At 45.9% G+C, this 18,284-nt stretch overlaps 1 protein-coding gene and 1 pseudogene across 11 annotated transcripts in view; both read right to left on the bottom strand.

Moving 5' to 3' along the window:
* LOC131275629 (hydroxymethylglutaryl-CoA synthase, cytoplasmic pseudogene) lies at positions 1-11,585 on the bottom strand (annotated as a pseudogene).
* ANKS3 (ankyrin repeat and sterile alpha motif domain containing 3) overlaps positions 1-18,284 on the bottom strand; it is a 57,407-nt gene that overhangs the window by 3,106 nt on the left and 36,017 nt on the right. For 10 of the 11 annotated variants that reach the window (XR_009183092.2, XM_058286542.2, XM_058286541.2 and 7 more), the window contains 4 exons: positions 17,995-18,153; positions 15,512-15,649; positions 14,803-14,909; positions 14,245-14,421 (listed from right to left, as the gene is read on the bottom strand). Coding sequence is in view for 10 of the 11 variants with exons in the window: in XM_058286542.2 (XP_058142525.1) it covers positions 14,245-14,421; positions 14,803-14,909; positions 15,512-15,649; positions 17,995-18,153 (581 nt within the window). In the remaining variant the exon portion in view is untranslated. The remainder of the gene's footprint in view (positions 1-14,244; positions 14,422-14,802; positions 14,910-15,511; positions 15,650-17,994; positions 18,154-18,284) is intronic. The other variant, XM_058286540.2, reaches the window with a different exon arrangement.

Raw genomic sequence — 18,284 nt, 5'->3', positions numbered from 1 at the left:
GGCGGGCGGGGCGAGAGAAGACACTGCTGCCAGGCAGAAGCACTTCCACCTCGCTCAGCAGGTTCCCGAAGTCCCGGCGCCACTCCAAGCCCTCCTGAATCCCCGCGTTCAGCACCAGCAAAGGGACCGGCCTAGGGGCAGGACCCCAGCTGTCCCAGCTCCCCCCAGGGAGCAGGGGTCCTGCCACGTGGGGGGAGGCGAGGGGCCCGCAAGGGGGGATGCTCCGCGACGGAATTCCCCTCTCCGACGTCTCCTGCCTAGCCGTCCACATACCCCTGGGAACGGGGTGCCTCTTCCTTCCTGGAGCAGCTCCAGCAAAGGAGGTTACCTGGAGTGGGGGCCATTTGCAAGACCGTCCCAGATCTGGTCAATTTGCAAGTGCCCTTTGGCCTTCAGGCTGCCCTCCTTCGGAAGGGACCCCCGAGGAGGACAAGGATAAACACACTCTAGGTCCAGTTATGGCTCCAGGCTTTTGTCTTCAAGCTTTCTTTGTATTTCTTTTTCTTCCCTTATTTTTTTTACATTGCACAATTCAGTGGTTTTAAGGACATAATATTTAAAAATATTTAAGTACATTTGACAAGGTTATATAACCAGCATTTCTAATTCCAGAATATTTCTATCACCCCAGAAAAGGTTGCTTGTCATCTTGTTATTGTGTTATAAAAATTCTTTCTATATTTTGGATATTAAGCCCTTATCGGATGTATGGTTTGTGACTATTTTCTCCCATTCTGTAGGCTTTTCATGTTGTTGATAATGTCCTTTGATGCACAAAAATTTTTTAATTTTGATGAAGTCAATTTTGTTTCTTTCATTGCTCACACTTTTGGTGTCATACTTAAGAATCAACTGCCAAATCCCAGGTCATGAAGATGTGCCACTATTTTATATTCTAAGAGTTTTATAATTTAAATATGTGTACTTAGCACCCTGTTAACAGAAGACCAACTGGCCATAAAGTCTATTTCTGGACTTTGAGGTCTGTTCCATTGGTATCTATGTCTATCTTTATGCCAGTATCTCATTGTGTTCTTTTAAAAAAGATTTTATTGTTATTTATTGCCCCCCTCTCCAGATGATTCTCTCATCTGTCTGCTCATTGTTTGTTCGCCTTCTCCTGGCACCTCCCACATGAGAGGCCAGTGCCCAACAGCCTGAGCCACATCTGTTCCCCATGGCTGTGGCGTCTGCTGGCCTGTGGCATATGCTTGTTGTGGCGGGGGTCGTGTCTGCTCGTCTTCTTTCAGGAGGCACCAGACCTGAACCCAGGACGTCCCATGTGATGGGTGGGTGCCCAACTGGTTGAACCACATCCACTTCCACGTTGTTATTTTTCTTTTTGTCTCCCCTCCCCCTCTGTTTTTGCTGTCTGTGTCCCTTCACCGTGTGATCGTCTGTGTCTTTCTTTTTTCTTTTTTTTGTCTTTTCTCATTTTTTTCTCCTCTAGGCTTCACTGGGATTCGATCCAGGGGACCTCAATGTGGGAGGGCAATTCCCTGTCACACCACCTGAGTTCCTGGTTTCTGTTGCGTCTCGCTGTGACTCTCCCCTTCGTCTCTTTTGTTGCGTCATCATCTTGATACACTGCTTGCCACATGGGCACACTTTTACCAGGAGGCCCTGGGGACTGAACCCAAGTCCTTTCATATGGTAGATGGAAGCTCAATTGCTTGAGTCACATCCACTTCCCACCACATTATTTTAATTATTATATCTTTGTAGTACAGTTTGAAATTGGGAAATGTGAGTCTTCCAACTTTGTTCTTTTCAGAACTGTTTGGTTATTCATGGCCCAGTGTAGTTCCATATGAATTTGAGGATTGGCTTTTCCATTTCTGCAAATAAAGGCTGCTAGAATTTTTACAGGGATTGCACTGAATTTGTAGATTGCTTTGGGTAATATTAACATCTTAAGAATATTAAGTTTTCCAATCCATGAACAGGGGATGTCATGTTATTTATCGAGTTCTTTAATTTCTTTCAGTGCTGTTTTGTAGTTTTCAATGAACAAGTCTTTTATGTCTTTGGTTAGATTGTTCCTAGGTATTTTATTCTTTTAGATATTATAAATGAAACTGTTTTCTTAATTTCCTCTTTGGATTGCTCATTGCTAGTATATAAAACACAATTGATTTATGTGTGTTGATCTTGTATCCTGCTACTTTACTGAGCTCATTTATTAGCTCTAGTACTTTCCTTGTGAATTTCTTTGGACTTTTAAAATATTAGATAATGTTATCTACAAATAGAGTTTTACTTCTTCCTCCCCAATTTGGATACTTCTGGTGGTTATTTTCTTTTTTCCCCTAACTGCTCTGGCCAGAACTTCTAGCACCATATGGAGTAGCAGTGGTGAAACTGGGCTTCCTTATCTTGTTCCTGATCTTAAAGGGGAGGTTTTAAGTCTTTCACCATTTAGCACGATGTCAGCTGTGGTTTTTTCATAAATGGCCTTGGTCATATGTGAAAGTTCTCTTAGTGTTTTTATCAAGAAAGGGAGCTAGATTTTATTACATGCTTTTCTGTGTTTATTGAGTTGCCATGTGATTTTTTTCCCTTCTATCTGGTGTATTGCATTGGTTTTTCATATGTCAAACCACCCTTGCATTCCTGGGATAAATCTTTCTTGATCATGATGAATAATCTTTTTAGTATGTTGTTGGAGGCAGTTTACTAGTATTTTGTTAAAGATTTTTGCATCCATATCCATAAGAGAAATTGGTCTGTAATTTTTTTCTCTTGTAATACTTTCATCAGGCTTTAGTGTCAGGATAATGCTGTCTATGTAGAAAGAATTACGAAGTGTTTCCTCCTACTGAATTCTCTGAAAAAGTATGAGAGGGATTCATGTTTATTCTTTTTTAAATGTTTGGTAGAATTCGCCAGTGAAACCATTTGGTCCTGGACTTTTCTTTGGTGGAAGGGCTTTGATTATTGATTCAATCTCTGCACTTAGAGTTTTGGTGAGGTTTTCTATTTCTTTTTTTTTTTTTGAGGAAGTAAAGGGGAATGATGCTGGGATCTTACATGTGGGAAGCAGGTGCTCAACCACTGAGCTACATCCACTCCTCTAATTCTTCTTGAGTCCTTAGATAATTTGTGTATTTCTAAGAGTTTTCTAGGAAAGTTGTTGGTGTACAATTGTTCACAGGTATTCAATAGCTTCTTAGATTCTCATCTTTCATCAGATTTGGGAAGTTTTTGGCTATTACTGTATATCTTCAAATTGTGGTGTCCCACAGTTTCGTCAGGCTCTGTTCATTTTTTTTTTTTTCTTTTCATTTCTTTCTGCTCCTCAGACTGGACAATTCCAATTGTCTTGTCTTCTAATTCACTGACCCTTTTTTCTGCCTCCTCTAATCTTGTTACACCCCTCTATTAAATCTTTAATTTCAGTTATTGTACTTTTCAGTTCTAGAATTTCCATTTGGTTCTTTATAATTTTATATCATGATTAAAATTCTCACTTTGTTTATATATTTTTTTCCAGATTTGCTTTAGTTCTTTGCCCATGTTTCCCTTTAGCTCATTAATCCTATTTAAGAGAGTTGATCTAAAATCTCTAATTAGTAGTTTCAGAGACTAAGTTTCTTCCAGAATAGTTTCTGTTGAATTATTTTTTCCCTATCACTGGAACATAGTTTTTATTTCCTTGTATTGCTTTGTAATTTTTTTTTTTAGTTTGTTTTTTGCAAACTGGATATCCTGAGTATTGTGTTGCAGTAACTCTAGAAATCTAAGTCTTCCATTCCTTATTTTGCCAGATCAAAAGAAGGAAAAAGAAGAGAGAAAGTACAAGAGAAAAGTAAATACTAACAAATAGACAAACTCAAAAAAAATTAAAATACATGTTCTGCCTCTTAAAGTCTCTTGGTGGATGCCAATTGGAAGCCAAAAGCTACTGCTGTCAAGGCTGAAATCAAGGCCGTCATCCACACTGGTCTCTCAGGGATCCACCAAACCAAAAAAGAAAAAAGAAAATCAACCAACCAAAAGAAAAAGAAAAAGGTACAATAGTTTTTTACACCCTCCTGGTAGATGCTTCTGGTGTAAGGGCAAAACCGAGGCTAGCATCCACACTGGTCCCTCAGCCATCCACTGGAACAAGAAAACCCACTCACAAAAGAAAGAAACCAATGTAAAAAAGGTTCACTGCCTCTCTACATCCTGGTGGGTGCTAGTGTGAGGTCAGAAGTTTAGGCTAACTAGATGGCCAAAACCAAGGCTAGCGTTCGCTTGGGCTACCTGGGATAGAAGATGCATTGGCTATTTATGTCCTGGTAGATGCTGGTGGGAGACTGTAAGTCACTGCTGCCCACAGGGCTGACACCTGGGCTAGCAAGTGTACTGGTCCCTCAGAGATCCCTGGGACCAACCTTGACCTTCAACCCCAAACTTTGAAAGGTGAGTGTTCCTCTGCCCACCCTGGCCCTAGCCAGCTACTCCCAAATCTGGGTGCATTTCTGCAGCTGCTGCCATTTCCAGACCCTCCCTCTTTCCACGGCTCCTGCCACAGGGCTAAGAAAGAAGGGCTGGTCACTGCTTCCTACTTTCACTTATGAAAGCTGGACTCCCGACAGTTTCTCCTTTTGTCCAGCACTCCTGTGGATCTTCTAAATGTCCAGTCTGGTTTCAGGGTTACCATCTTCTCAATTCCAATTTCTTTGCAGCTCATTCATTTTTCTGATGGAAGGAACAATCTTTACTATTTCTTACTCTACATTTTTCTTTTTGCGTTAATTTTTATATATAATTTGAGGTAGTAGTCCAAATTTATTCTTTAGAATATGGACATCCAGTTGTCCCTGCACCATTAGTTGAAGAGACTAGTGGTCTCTTTACTCATTGAACTGTCTTTGTGACATTGTCGAAAATCATTTCACCAAAGATGTATGAATTAATTTCTATACTCTCAATTCTATTCCATTGGTCTAGAAATCTATCCTTATGTTAGTGCTATACTGCTTGGTTAACTTTCTGGTATATTTTTGAACCAGGAAGTGTGAGTCCTCTAATTCTTGTTCTTCTTTTTCAAGGTTGTTCTGGCTATTTTGGGTCCCTTGCATTTCCGTATGAATTTTAGGATCAGCCTGTCAGTTTCTGCAAAAAAGAGGAAGCTGAGATTTTGATAGGGATTGCACTGACTCTATAGATCAGTTTGGATAGTATAAGTCCTATAATCCATGAACACAGACCATCTTTCATTTAATTTCTTTCAACAATATGTTATATTTTCCAGTGTACAAGTTCTGTACTTCTATTGCTAAATTTAAATTTATTCCTAAGTATTTTATTATTTTTGAGGCTATTATAAATAGAATTGTTTCCTTAATTTCATTTAGGGATTGTTCATTTCAAATGAATAAAATAAATTGATTTCTATCTAACGATCTTGTATCCTGCAGCTTTTCTGAACACATCAGGTGTACATTTTTATTTTTTGGCATGAATTCCTTGGAGTTTTCTACATATGAGATCATGTCATATACAGATAGAAAGTTTTACTTTTTATTTTCCAATCAAAATGCCTTTTATTTAATTTTCTTGCCTAATTGCCTTGGCTCCAGTACAATACTGAATAGAAGCAGAGAGAGCCTACATCCTTGTCTTGTTTCTGATTTTAGGGAAAAAGCTTTCAGTCTTTCACCATACGTATATGCTAGCTTTTGTTCTTATCATAGATTCCCTTTCTCATGTTAAGGAAGTTCCCTTTTATTCCTAGTTTGTTGAGTGTTTTTATCCTGAAAAAGATCTGAATTTTATCAAATGCTTTTTCTGCATCAATTGAGAGATAATCATGTAGTGTCTCCTCTTTATTAATGTGGGATACTACACACTGACTGATTTTCATATGTTGAGTAAATCTTGCATTCCTGGTATAAATCCCAGTTGGTCATGGTGTATAATCCTTTGAATGTGCTGCTAGATTTGGTCTGGCAGAATTTTGTTGAGTATTTTGTGTGGGTCTTTTTTTTTTTTTTTCCATTATATTTTTGCATCTATCGTGGATATTGGGCTATAGTTTTATTTTCTTGTGATGTCTTTAGTCTAGGTATTAGGATAATCCTGGCCTCATGGAGTGAGTTGGAAAGTGTTATTCTTTTTCTACTTTCAGAAGAGGTCTAAAGGATTGGTATTAACCCTTCTTTAAATGTTTGCAGAATTAATCAATGAAGCCATCAGATCTTCAGCTTTCCTTTCTGGGAAGCTTTTAAATCACTGAAACAAACTCTTTACTTGTTAGAGGTGTAGTCAGATTTTCTCTTTCTTCTCAAGTCAGTTCCAGTAGTGTGTGTTTCTACAAATTTGTCCTTTTCATCTATGTTATTTGTCGGCATAAAGCTGTTCATAGTATTCTTTTTTAAAAAAATATCACCGTTGTCTGCTCTCTGTGTCCATTTGCTGTGTGTTCTTCTGTGTCTGCTTGCATTCTTTGTAAGTGGCAACGGGAATCTGTTTCTCTTTTTGTTGTGTCATCTTGATGCGTCAGCTCTCCGTGTGTGCAGCACCACTCCTGGGCTGGCTCTCCTGGCGGGGTGCATTCCTTGTGCATGGGGTTCTCCATGTAGGGGCTACCCTGCATGGCACAGCACTCCTTGTGCCATTAGCACTGTGCATGGGTCAGCTCATCACACAGGTCAGGAGGCCCTGGGTTTGAACCCTTGACCTCCCATGTGGTAGGCGGATGCTCTATCAGTTGAGCCAAATCCACTTCCCATAGTATTCTTAAATTTGGTCAGTAGCATTGTCTCCTTTTTCATTACTGATTTTTTTTTTTTTTTGGTTTTGTTTTTTATTTTTCTTCTTTTTCATTTTTTACTGATTTTTAAAAATTTTAACAGTTACTTAACATGAAATTTATGATTTTGACTATTTTTAAGTGTACAATTCTTACAATGTTTTTTACCATCACTACCTCCCAATACTAAAACTTTTTCATTACCCAGAACAGAAACTCTTTACCCTTTAAACAATAACTCCCCACTTCCCCCTACTCCAGCCCCTGGTAATTTCTGTCTCTCTGAATTTGCTTATTCCAGGTATTTTATACAAGCAGAATCATACTATGTTTGACCTTTTGTTTCTGCCTTCTTCACTTAGCATGGTGTTTCAAGGTTCATCCACGCTGCAGCATGCATCACAACTTCATTCCTTTTTATGGCTGAATAGTTTCCCACTGTTTAGATATAGCATATTTTGTCTCTCCATTCATCTGTTGATGTACATTTGGGATGTTCCCACCTTTTGGCTATTGTGAATAATACTGCTCTGAACATAGGTATACAAGAGCATCTGCTTTTTTTTTTCTTTTTCTTTTTTGAGGTACTGGGGCCTGGGAATTAAACCCAGGACCTTGAATGTGGGAAGCCAGTGTTCAATCACTGAGCCACAGTGGCTTCTCTGAGTTGGCTTTTTTTGTTTGGCTTGTTGTTATTTTCAGGAGGCACCAGAAACTGAACCCGGAACCTCCCATGTGAGCAGGAGCTCAACCACTCGAGCCACATCTGCTTCCAGTAATCTGCTTTTAATTCTTTGGGGTATACCTCTAAGAGTGGAAATGCTGAATCATATGGTAGTTCTATGTTTAACTTTTTGAGGGACAGCCAAATTGTTTTCCTTGTTACTGACTTCAGTAATTTGCATCTTCTCTTTTGTCTATCTAGCTAAACATTTCGTTTATTTCTGCCGTAGTTTTTTAAGATTTATTTTATTTCTCTCCCGTTTCCCCCTCTTCCCCCTGCTGTTGTCTAACCTGTGTCCATTTGCCGTGTATTCTTCTGTGTCTGCTTGCATTCCTGACATTTTTTTGTTGTTGTGTCATCTTGCTGTGTCAGCTCTCCATGTGTGCAGTGCCACTCCTGGGCAAGCTGAGCTTTATTCGTGTGGGGCGTGCTCCTTGTGCATGGGGCACCCTACATGGGGGACACCCCTGCGTGGCGCGGCACTCCTTGCGCGCATCAGCGCTGCGCGTGGGCCAGCTGCACATGGGTCAGGAGGCCCTGGGTTTGAACCTTTGGACCATATGGTAGGCGGATGCTCTATCAGTTGAGCCACAACTGCTTCCCATCTGCCAAAATCTTTATTATTTTCTACCTTCAGCTAGCTTTTGGTTTAGTTTTCACTCGCTCTCTCTCTTTTTTTTTGTATTCCCTTAAAGTATATAGATAGATAATCTATTTGAAATCTTTTTAACACAGGCTTTTACAACTATAAAGTTCCCTCTGGGTACTGCTATGACTGTATTCCATAAGTTTTGAAATATTGTGTTTTTGTTTTAATTTATCTCAAGGTATATTCTAATTTCCCTCATGAGTTCTTCTTTGGCCCACTGGCTATTTAGCAGTGTGTTTGATTTCCCATATTTGTGATTTCCCCAGTTCCTTATGTTGGTGATTTCTAATTTCACTTCATTATGGTTTCACTCATTATGGTTTGAAATGAGTTTGTATGATTTAAATGGTTTGTATGATTCAAATCCTTTTATATTTAATGGAGACTTGTTTTATGGCCTAATACATGATCTATCCTGGAGAATACCCCATGTGCACTTAGGCAAGTGCATCCTGCTGCTGCTGGTGGAGTGTTGTACAGGTGCCTGTCTGTTGGTTCTAGCTTACAGTGTAGCGCAAAACTTCTCTTTTCTTGCTGATCTGCTTAGGTCTATCTATTATTGAGGGTGGGGTATTGAAGTTTCCAAATATTATTGTTCAACTATTTCTCCCATCAATTTTGTCCATTTTTGCTTCATATTATTTTGGTGTTCTCTTGTTAGATGCGTATATGTTTATAAGTTACATATTTTTTTTTGATGGAATGACATTATTATAAAATGTCTTTCTTTGCTCTAACAATTTTTGTCTTAAAGTTCATTTGGTCTGGTATTAGTACAGCCACTCCACCTCTTTTGGTTTCTGTTTGCATGGTTTATTTTTTCCCATCCCTTTATTTTTAACCATCTTGTGTCTTTGACTCTAGTGTCCCTTTACTAGTACTTCCTGTAAGGTAGGTCTATTAGTTACAAATTCTCTTAATTTATATTTATCTGGGTATGTTTTAATTTTTCCTTCATTTGCTGAAGGATAATTTTGCTGGAGAGAGCATTCTTGGTTGACAGTTTTCTTTTTATTTCAGCACACTGAGTATGTCTTCCAGCTGCTTTCTGCCCTCCACTGTCTATATGTCATGTGTCATTCCTCTCTCATTCCCTTTAAGATTTTGTCTTTGTCTTTCAACAGTTTGATTATGCTATGTCTATACATGGGTCTCTAAGTTTATTCCACTTAGAATTCATTGATCTTGTGTGTACAGATTTAGGTCTTCCATCACATTTAGGAAGTTACTGGCCATTATTTTTTCTCATATTCTTCCTGCCCCTTTCTCTCTCCTCTCCTTCTGGCTCTCATTATGTGCTTGCTGGTCTGCTTCAGGATCTCACTGGGTGTCTGTTCATTTTTCTTCATTTTATTTTCTGCTTCTTAGACTGCATAATATCAATTGACCTATCTTCACGTTCTCTAATTCTTTCTTCTGTCAGCTAAAATGTGCTACTGAGTCCATCTAGTGACTTTTTCATTTTCCAACTCCAGAACTTCTATTGGGTTTTCTTTTTAACTTTTTATTTTGAAATACTCTCAAACTTACAAAAATAATACAAAACCAATACAGAGAATGCCAATATGCCCCATCTACTAGTATCCTTCAGTTTTAACGTTTTACCGTATTTGCCATATCCTTCTATCTATCTGTATGTCTGCCTATTTATCAATCCATTTTCTCTACATTTTAGAGTAGGTCGTATACATCATACTTCTTGAACACTTAACACTGCCATGTACAAAAATTTCTTAAGAAGAGGGATATCCACGTATGTAACCACCTTAAATACAGTTATCAAGTTGAAAAAAATTAAGACTGATATGAAGCTTACAATCTATATTCCAATTTTTCCCTAAGTCCCAAAATGTTCTTTCAAGCCTTTGTTCCTCCCTACTACATCCTGTCCAAGATCAAGTGTTACATTTAATTGTCACTGTCCCTTTAGTTGCTCTTTTTTTAAATTGTGGGAATATATATACAACATAACTTTCCCATCCCAACCACTCCCAAGCATACCATTCAACAGATAATCACATTCACAATACTGTAGTACCTTTACCACTTCTCATCACTAGAATTTATAAAGCATTCTCTTAGACTTTCACATTAAAACAACAACAAACAAAAACTCTCATGTGGGGTGAATAAGACTAGTTAGAAAAGTTTGTAAATCTTTTTTGGTGCTGAACTATGACCCAAACCTCATAGATTGTAAAACAGAGATCGTTGGAACTAACGTACAGAACTAAACTTTTTAAATTTGAAGTTAAATTCTATGAATTTATCTAAAATATACACTCACACAAATATGAAATGTAGTGTTTCAGATTGCAAGGTAATATGTAATGTAGTGTTTGTAAAATACCTTTGTTTAATATTAACTAGTATTGTTTTTATTTGTACTGTCATATTTGTTAAAATGACATTTTAATATCCACCGATTAATAATGTAAGTTCAGATTTAAAGATTGATGGGAAAACGGTACATGTAATACTTTTGCAAGTATTGGGAAGTCAGACTGTTCTGAAAAAATAACTTAACTTTTGGGTGCTAGGAAATAGGTTTAATCAAAGTTCATTGCCAGCAATGTGCAGACCTAGTGATGCTGGCACAGAGCATTACCTGTATGCCTCATTAACAATGAGGTGACTAACCCTGAAGTAAAGCAAAGATGCCCTTGTTTCCTGATTCAAGAGGTCAGAACTAGCCTTCATAAATGCCTCTTCCAGATCTCTATCAAAGTAGGTCCCTTCTCGCTTCACATCCCCAAAGGTTGCCAGGCCACTATAGATACTATTTTTATCTCTGTTCTGGCCATTAAGGAAGTTGTTCAGCAACAGCCAAGCTAGAGATTTCTGATGGTGAGTGAAAAATCACTCAAGGTAAAACCTCCATCGTTTCCCTCCTCCTGCCACTGGGCAAGGATCTTTTTGCAGTAGACAGAAGAGCAGCGGTCTAATGCACTGCGAAACACGATATGGAGAGTTTTCCACCTAGTAGAGGGTATTCAGAGAGCATATGAGGATTGTAAAAGTCACAGGCATGTGTATGCATGCCCCACAAAGCCCCCAGTCAAAAATTAAGGAGCGTTTGGCCCAATTAGCAGAGTAATGGCTCCAGCTCCGCCTGTTGGTCTAGCACTTTCTGTTGCATTTACAGCAATACCTCCTCCACTCCCAGGGCATACTGTCTATCCGGAGGGCTGGACTCAGTTCAGTGCACAGCGATGCAGAGAGCAGCTGTGCTCTCAGAGCATGCATTGGAACATGCACTAGTCCTTCTGTATCTCTATCCCAGACTCCTCAAATAGCTGCATCAAATTAGTCCTTGCTGGGAAGCGGACTTGGCCCAACAGATAGGGTGTCCGCCTACCACATGGGAGGTCCAAGGTTCAAACCCAGGGTCTCCTGACCCATGTGATGAGCTGGCCCACGTGCAGTGCTGATGCCACGCAGGGGCGTCCCCTGTGTAGGGGAGCCCTATGCACAAGGAGTGCACCCCATAAGGAGAGCCGCCCTGTGCAAAAAAAGTGCACCTGCCCAGGAGTGGTGCCGCACACACAGAGAGCTGATGCAGCAAGATGACACAAAAAAAAAGAAACAGATTCTTGGTGCCACTGATAAGAATGCAAAGCGGACGCAGAAGAACACACAGCGAATGGACACAGAAAGTAGACGGGGGTGGGGAGGGAGGAGAAATAAAATAAAAAATAAATAAAAAAAAAATTAGTCCTTGCTGACTTTGATTTGCCTTTTTAAAAAAAATTTATTTCTCTCTCTCCCCTCCCCCCCCCACCCCAGTTGTCTGTTCTCTGTGTCTATTTGCTGCGTCGTCGTCTTTGTCCGCTGCTGCTGTTGTCAGCAGCACAGGAATCTGTGTTTCTTTTTGTTGCATCATCTTGTTGTGTCAACTCTCCATGTGTGCAGCACCATTCCTGGGCAGGCTGCACTTTCTTTCGTGCTGGGCAGCTCTCCTTACAGGGTGCACTCCTTGTGCGTGGGGTTCCCCTATGCAGGAGACACCCCTACGCGGGGGACACTCCTGTGTGGCAGGGCACTCCTTGTGCGCATCAGCACTGCAAGTGGGCCAGCTCCACATGGGTCAAGGAGGCCCGGGGTTTGAACCTCGGACCTCCCATGTGGTAGGCGGATGCCCTAACCACATCCGCTTCCCTTGATTTGTTAATGACTGTCTGTGTTCCAAATTCCAGTCAACCCAGGGTCATCATAGAATAGGCTATTTCTCTCTGTAAGATTTTTGTTGTTTTTTGAGTGTACTGGGGGCCAGGGATTGAACCTGGGACCTCATAATCAGGAAGCCATGCTCAAACACTGAGCAAGATTGATTTCCCTGAGTCAGTTTTATTGTTTGTTTTGCTTGCTGTTTTTTGTTTGTTTTTTTTTTAAGGAGGCACCAGGAACTGAACCCAGGACTTCCCATGTGGGAGGTAGGCACATCTACTCCCTCCACAAGATTTCCGCCCCCCCAACAACATTCATTCATTCATTCATTCATTTTCTTCTCCTCCCCCACCCTGCTGTTTTTGGTCTGTTTCCATTTGCTGTGCGATTTTCTGTATCTCTTTCTTTTTGTCTTCTCATCTTTCTCCTCTAGGATTCAGCAGGATTTGATCATGGGGACCTCTGATGTGGAGAGAGGTTCCCTGTCAATTGCGCCATCTCAGTTCCTGGTCTCTGCTGTGCTTCACCTTGACTCTCCCCTCGTCTTTCTTTGTTGTGTGATCATCTTGCTGTGTGACTCACTTGCGTGGGCACTTGGCTCTCTGTGCAGGCACTGGCTCACCATGCAAGCACGCTTTCTCTTCTTTTTCATCAGGAGGTCCCAGATGGTAGGCGGAGGCCTTGTGCCACATCTGCTACCCCCCTGTAAGATTCTGAGCCACAGTCAGGCAAAGAGAGCTGACATCTTCTCTGTCTGTGCAGAGGCCCGTCGGGCCTGGCCCACGCCCGTGGTATGCTATCCAGCGTCTATGCCAGCAGTTTCCCAACTTTGCTTGATCAACGTCTTGAGAGGAAAATCTCAAGGGCAATGGTTCCCATTGCCTTTGCCAGCAGGCTTCGGCAGCCCAGCGAAGTGACCCAGGCATGGTGAAGGGCCAAATGTGACCAGGCAGGGGCCAGGAAAGGGCGTGAGCCACGAAGGAACAGTATTGAGATACTGAGTATTGAGTACTGAGTACTGAGATACCCCCTAGGTTTTGGTCGACCTAGAATTCTTGGTGGGCAAATTTGCTATGTTCTTCCCACAATTTGGCTGTTTCTCTTGAATAAATACTCCCTGGGTTGCTGCAAATTTTGGGTTAACTTCCTGAGTTCTGAAAAAGGTAATTCTAACCTTTTCTGCCAGTTTTTTTGGGTTGATTTTGTGGAGGAGCAATTCTCAAAGGTCCCTACACCATCACTTCTCCCTACCTACTTTCTGAAACAAACAGCTCTAAGACTCCAGCACGACCACAAACGCTCCGATCAACACGTGATCGAGGAATCAAGAGGTGCTCCCTGCTCGCTGTGCCCTGGGAGAAGAGGCCCGAGGGCTCCCTGAAGTGGCCGGGCAGACGGCGCGACCCACACCTGCTGTCACAGGCCACGGGTGGACAGCTGAGCTGCCGTTTAGCAAACAACTGGGAACGCGTTCCCTCGAGGCCCTTCCTCTGCAGAAGAACTCAGTGAGCACCTTGGAGAGCGGAGCCTCACCTGCAGTCCCAGGAACCCGCCCTGCCCGGCAGCCCAACGAAAAGGTGGCATCGGCAGTGGCCGCTGGGAGAACGCCACGCGGCAGCCACTTACTCTGTTTTACATACGTCCTCTCCTGTACTCCTCCAGGTGGCTCTGTGAGCTCACTGCCGTCTCTCTCCTCCCCAAGCTCAGGGAGGCCCGGTCAAGTACGGGAACCAAGGGGGCAGTTAGGTCCCTCCAGGGAAAGAGCCAGGCCACACAGCCTGCCCCCAGCCTCTCTGCCACCCGCGCAGTCGGCTCTCGATGGGAGCAGGTTTACGGGACTTTGGGAAGAAGCCACGCTGCTCGGTTCTGCCTGGCCCATCACAATCACGCACGCACTGTCTCCCCGAGTGGGAAAAGCGCCTTCTGCTAGCAGCACGCCGCCAGTTCTGCAGGTGGTCTTACCTGCGGCCCTGCATAGGGGGCTCGCTCGCTCTGGGGACTGTGTCCTGAGGAGCAGGCTGCCGCGGGAGTCCCAGTGCCGGGAGGCCACTGGCTGTCACTGCCGTGGTAACGGTTCTTGGTCTTCAGATAACTCTTTGTCTGCTTGCGAACTGAGCTCTCCCGAGTGTGGTCTGAATCCTGTGCGAGAGAGGTATTTACACTGACATTGCAGTGACACTGAAGGTCTTACGGCTCATGCAGCTGCAGCCAAACTGCTCTCTGCCCCTGGGTTCTCGCCTCTGCGCCTTCATTTGTGCCCTCCCGAGGTGGGTGAGACTCGGAACCCTTGAGGAACTCTCTCCTCGCCCCCCGCAGAGGCCTCCTTGGGGTTCCTGCTGCAGCCTGTGCCCCCAGCTCAGGCAGGCCTCCCGGAGGGCAGACCCAGAGCCCGCGGTTGAGACGGTGGAGACGTGCATTACATGCGGGTCCCCAGACCTGCCTGTCTCACGGACCGTGAGGCCTCAGCCACGACACCAAAGAAGGGAGGGAGGCAGGAAAACAGGAGGAGAGCCTCCTCACCTCGTTGCTCTCCAGCGAGCCCTCGCTGCTGACGGTGTGGGCTCTCGCCAGCCCCTCGCTGCTGCTGCTCCGGGCGGTCCCCAGGGGGGCGCAGAAAGCAGGTTCTTCTGGCAGTGAGGACAAGGACGCCTGACCACGGGCCCTGCGCGGGGTGAGGGCAGCGTGCGCGCCCCAGGCCGCGGCCCTGGGCTGGATTTCCACAGCCCGCGCCCCCTTCTTAAAGGGGTGACTCTTTTCTCTGTGTTCTGGCGACCGCCCGTCCTAAACGCCACTTCCGCACACACGCGGCAGAGTTTTTTGGCTTTTTTGTTCGCTGATGAATGAATGCTGGGCACAGAGTGAGCGCTCAGCAAACAGCTGCTGAGTGAATGAATGTGTGTAACCACAGACATTTCCTGCTGCTGAATTCACGAAAGCCTCTGAGGGCGGACGAATAAGGCGCTAACTGGGTGGAGGACTCGCCCCGACGCCAGGGGAGACCCTGCGCCAGAAGCTTCTCCTCCCCGGTGCCCACGCCAGATTCTCCGACTTTCCTCACGAGAGCCTGGGCCCTCTGTGCCCTTCGCCCTCTCGCGCTTTCTCGGGGGCTACGCGTGGATGGGCGGGGAGGGGGCGCGCAGGGAGGCCCCGCCTGGACGACTGCGGAAGGGAAGACCAAGCACCCAGCGAGGGGGACGGTGGGACTGGGAGGTTCGGGGTTCGCGTGTACCCCGGCTGCTGCTACTGCTGCTCTCCACGTCCCGGTCGTTGATGGGCGAGGTGACGTCCCGGTAGCAGAGGCCCCCCGCTTCCAGGGGGTTCTCGTCGCTGCTGTTGAAGGTGACGTAGCCCCGCGGAAGCTCCTGCTCTGTGGGCGGAACGGGGCAGGGGAACGTGAACGAGCGCAGCGGGGAAGGCGTGGTCCCCGACCTGGACACGGTGGCCTCAGCAGACGGCGCCCGTCGTGAGGGACGCGGGCTTCCCGGGCCGCGACTCCCGCTACCCGCCGCGGCCCCCCGGGCAGCACTGGTGTTTGCAGTTTGCAGGTGAGCAAAGAGGCTCAGGGGCGCGGCCAGCGCGCGTGGCACATCTGGGAACGGAGCGCAGGTCAAGCCATTTACTATTCCCGTGAAAAGGTAGGAAATTAGCTGGCAACACCTAATCGCTTCCCCTCCCCGGGCTTTTCTTCCCTGTGACTTTCAAACAGAGGCATTAGATGCCGGGCCACCTCCACCAAACAGAGATCTGGCTCAAGAGAAGAGCCCTGGGCTCAAAATTAACAGAAATACCAAGTTACATAACCCTTAAACCTTTCTGCCTGCAAGGAAACAAGCAGAAAAGACACAACACGAAACAAGAGACTATAATTCCACTTCTGCCCCCAACCCCAGAAAGTACATTTCTTTGCACAGAACGAGGTTGGTGGGATTACGGGTCACTTTTCTTTTCCTTATATTTTATGTAGTTACCAAGAGTTTTTACAATCAGCACGTGCTATTTTTCATTTTTTAAAAAATGATGGGTAAAGAAATATATTCATTTCTTGTAAAATCAATTACTACCACAAAATCAAACACTATCACAGATCTAAGAGGAAAAACCAGAAATGCCCTGAAATGCCACGGTCGAGAGAAGCACCACCGTGACTTCCAGACTCCTCCTGTGGTCTAACTATACAGAAACACAGTTGTGCATAAACGGGCTTTGGGCATATATTTCATTTTAAAATAGCACCTGGGAGTGGCTATACAGACGAGCCTCACATACGCCCCAGGGACACACCCTCCTTCCCATCCCCCACCAAACTTCAGGGTAAGGCAGAGGGCACGGGCTTCTCGCAACAGGCTCAGGCACTTGGAAGGAGCAGCTCAGCCAAACGTCCCAAAGCACCGCGCTCGCAGGCGAGCCGCAGAATGAGCTGGGCCCGGCGCCCCGTGGCGGAAGCGCCCCGTGGCGGAAGCGCCCCGTGGCGGAAGCGCGCCAGCTGCTGCGGGAAGGCCTTCCCCAGAGGCCAGCCTGCCCGCCCCTCCCCGGGTGATGGGGAAAGTCCATCCCGAGCTCCCAACCCCGTGCCAGGGCTCCTGAAAATGCAAGCCTGAGCATCCCAGCGCTCCTGAGGCGCTCATGAGCGAAGGATGTTACTTGTATACTCGACTAAAACCCAGTCCCTGGCTGGGAAAGCTGGTCTCTTCCAAGCCCAGGCTGGAGAGGGATTCCCGTTGAGGAGAAAGGCCCATGCCCCGGACTGCCAGGCCGGCAGCCTCAGCGGGGCCCCTGGTCAGGCAGCCGTCAGGGGAGGCTGCAGCTCCAGGGCAGAGCGGGGGGGGCAGGGCCCCAGGAGGCAGCACCAAAGCCAACCCTCCCAAGGAAGGCGCGGCCGCCCAGCTCTCCCGGGGAGCGCGGCCCCCAACGTGCTGTGCTCCAGAAACTCCCGGGAGCGCGGCCCCCAACGTGCTGCGCCCTGGAAACTCCCGGGAGCGTGGCCCCCAACCTGCTGTGCTCCAGAAACTCCTGGGAGCGCAGCCCCCAATGTGCTGCACCCCCAGAAACTCCCAGGAGCGCGGCCCCCAATGTGCTGCACCCCAGAAACTCCCGGGAGCGCGGCCCCCAACCTGCTGTGCTCCAGAAACTCCCGGGAGCGCGGCCCCCAACGTGCTGTGCTCCAGAAACTCCCGGGAGCGTGGCCCCCAACCTGCTGTGCTCCAGAAACTCCCGGGAGCGCGGCCCCCAATGTGCTGCACCCCAGAAACTCCTGGAGAGTGCAGCCCCCAACACGCTGCACCCTGGAAACTCGGGGTCTCGAGCTTGAGGTCCGCCAAGCCCACCATCTGACAAGTCTCAGAAGGGCCTGCGCATCAAGCCCACCAGCCTGAGAGAAGAGGGCAAGAGACAAGTGGCCCCAAGGCCTTCTGCCCCCGAATTCTTTGCCTGGAAAATGCAGTAGGGAAGATGATCTGTCAGCACCTTAATCACACACTCGGCCACAGCTCCTTTACCTGTGATGAAGGGAATCCGAGCCAAGCTGGCACTTGTGCTGCAGAAGAGGAAGCTGCTTTTCTAATTTTAACCGATGGAAAGGAAAACCAAGGAGACGCACCAAATCCCAAGAGCCGGCCGACGGCGGGTGCGTTTCCATCCCTGTCACCAACCTGGGGTCTACCTGCCCACCTTCTGTTCCCGTGCAGGCGGCGTCTTGGCACGCGGCACGCTCACCGTAGCAGGGCGGCGCCGTCTTCCCCCCGAGCCCGAGAGCCGTGAGCCTGGCCAGCGCGCGCGGGCCCTCGTGGATGCTGAGGCCCTTCCTGCGGCAGGGCCTCTGCCGCTGGGGAACCGGGCAGGACTCGTCCGATGAACTCAGGTCTTCGTATTTTCCTGTGCGTCAAACACCAGAATTAGGACAACCTGCTCCGTGATGGACTAATTCACTAGCTCTTCCAAGTAAACTAGAAGAAAATCAGCACGGCTGGTTTTCTTAAGTTAAAAAGAAGGTGTGTTTCCAAGGA

The sequence above is a fragment of the Dasypus novemcinctus genome, chromosome 23 (assembly GCF_030445035.2).
Source record: "Dasypus novemcinctus isolate mDasNov1 chromosome 23, mDasNov1.1.hap2, whole genome shotgun sequence".
Classification (NCBI taxonomy): Eukaryota; Metazoa; Chordata; class Mammalia; order Cingulata; family Dasypodidae; genus Dasypus; species Dasypus novemcinctus.
This window is presented reverse-complemented; position numbering and strand designations above follow the sequence as displayed.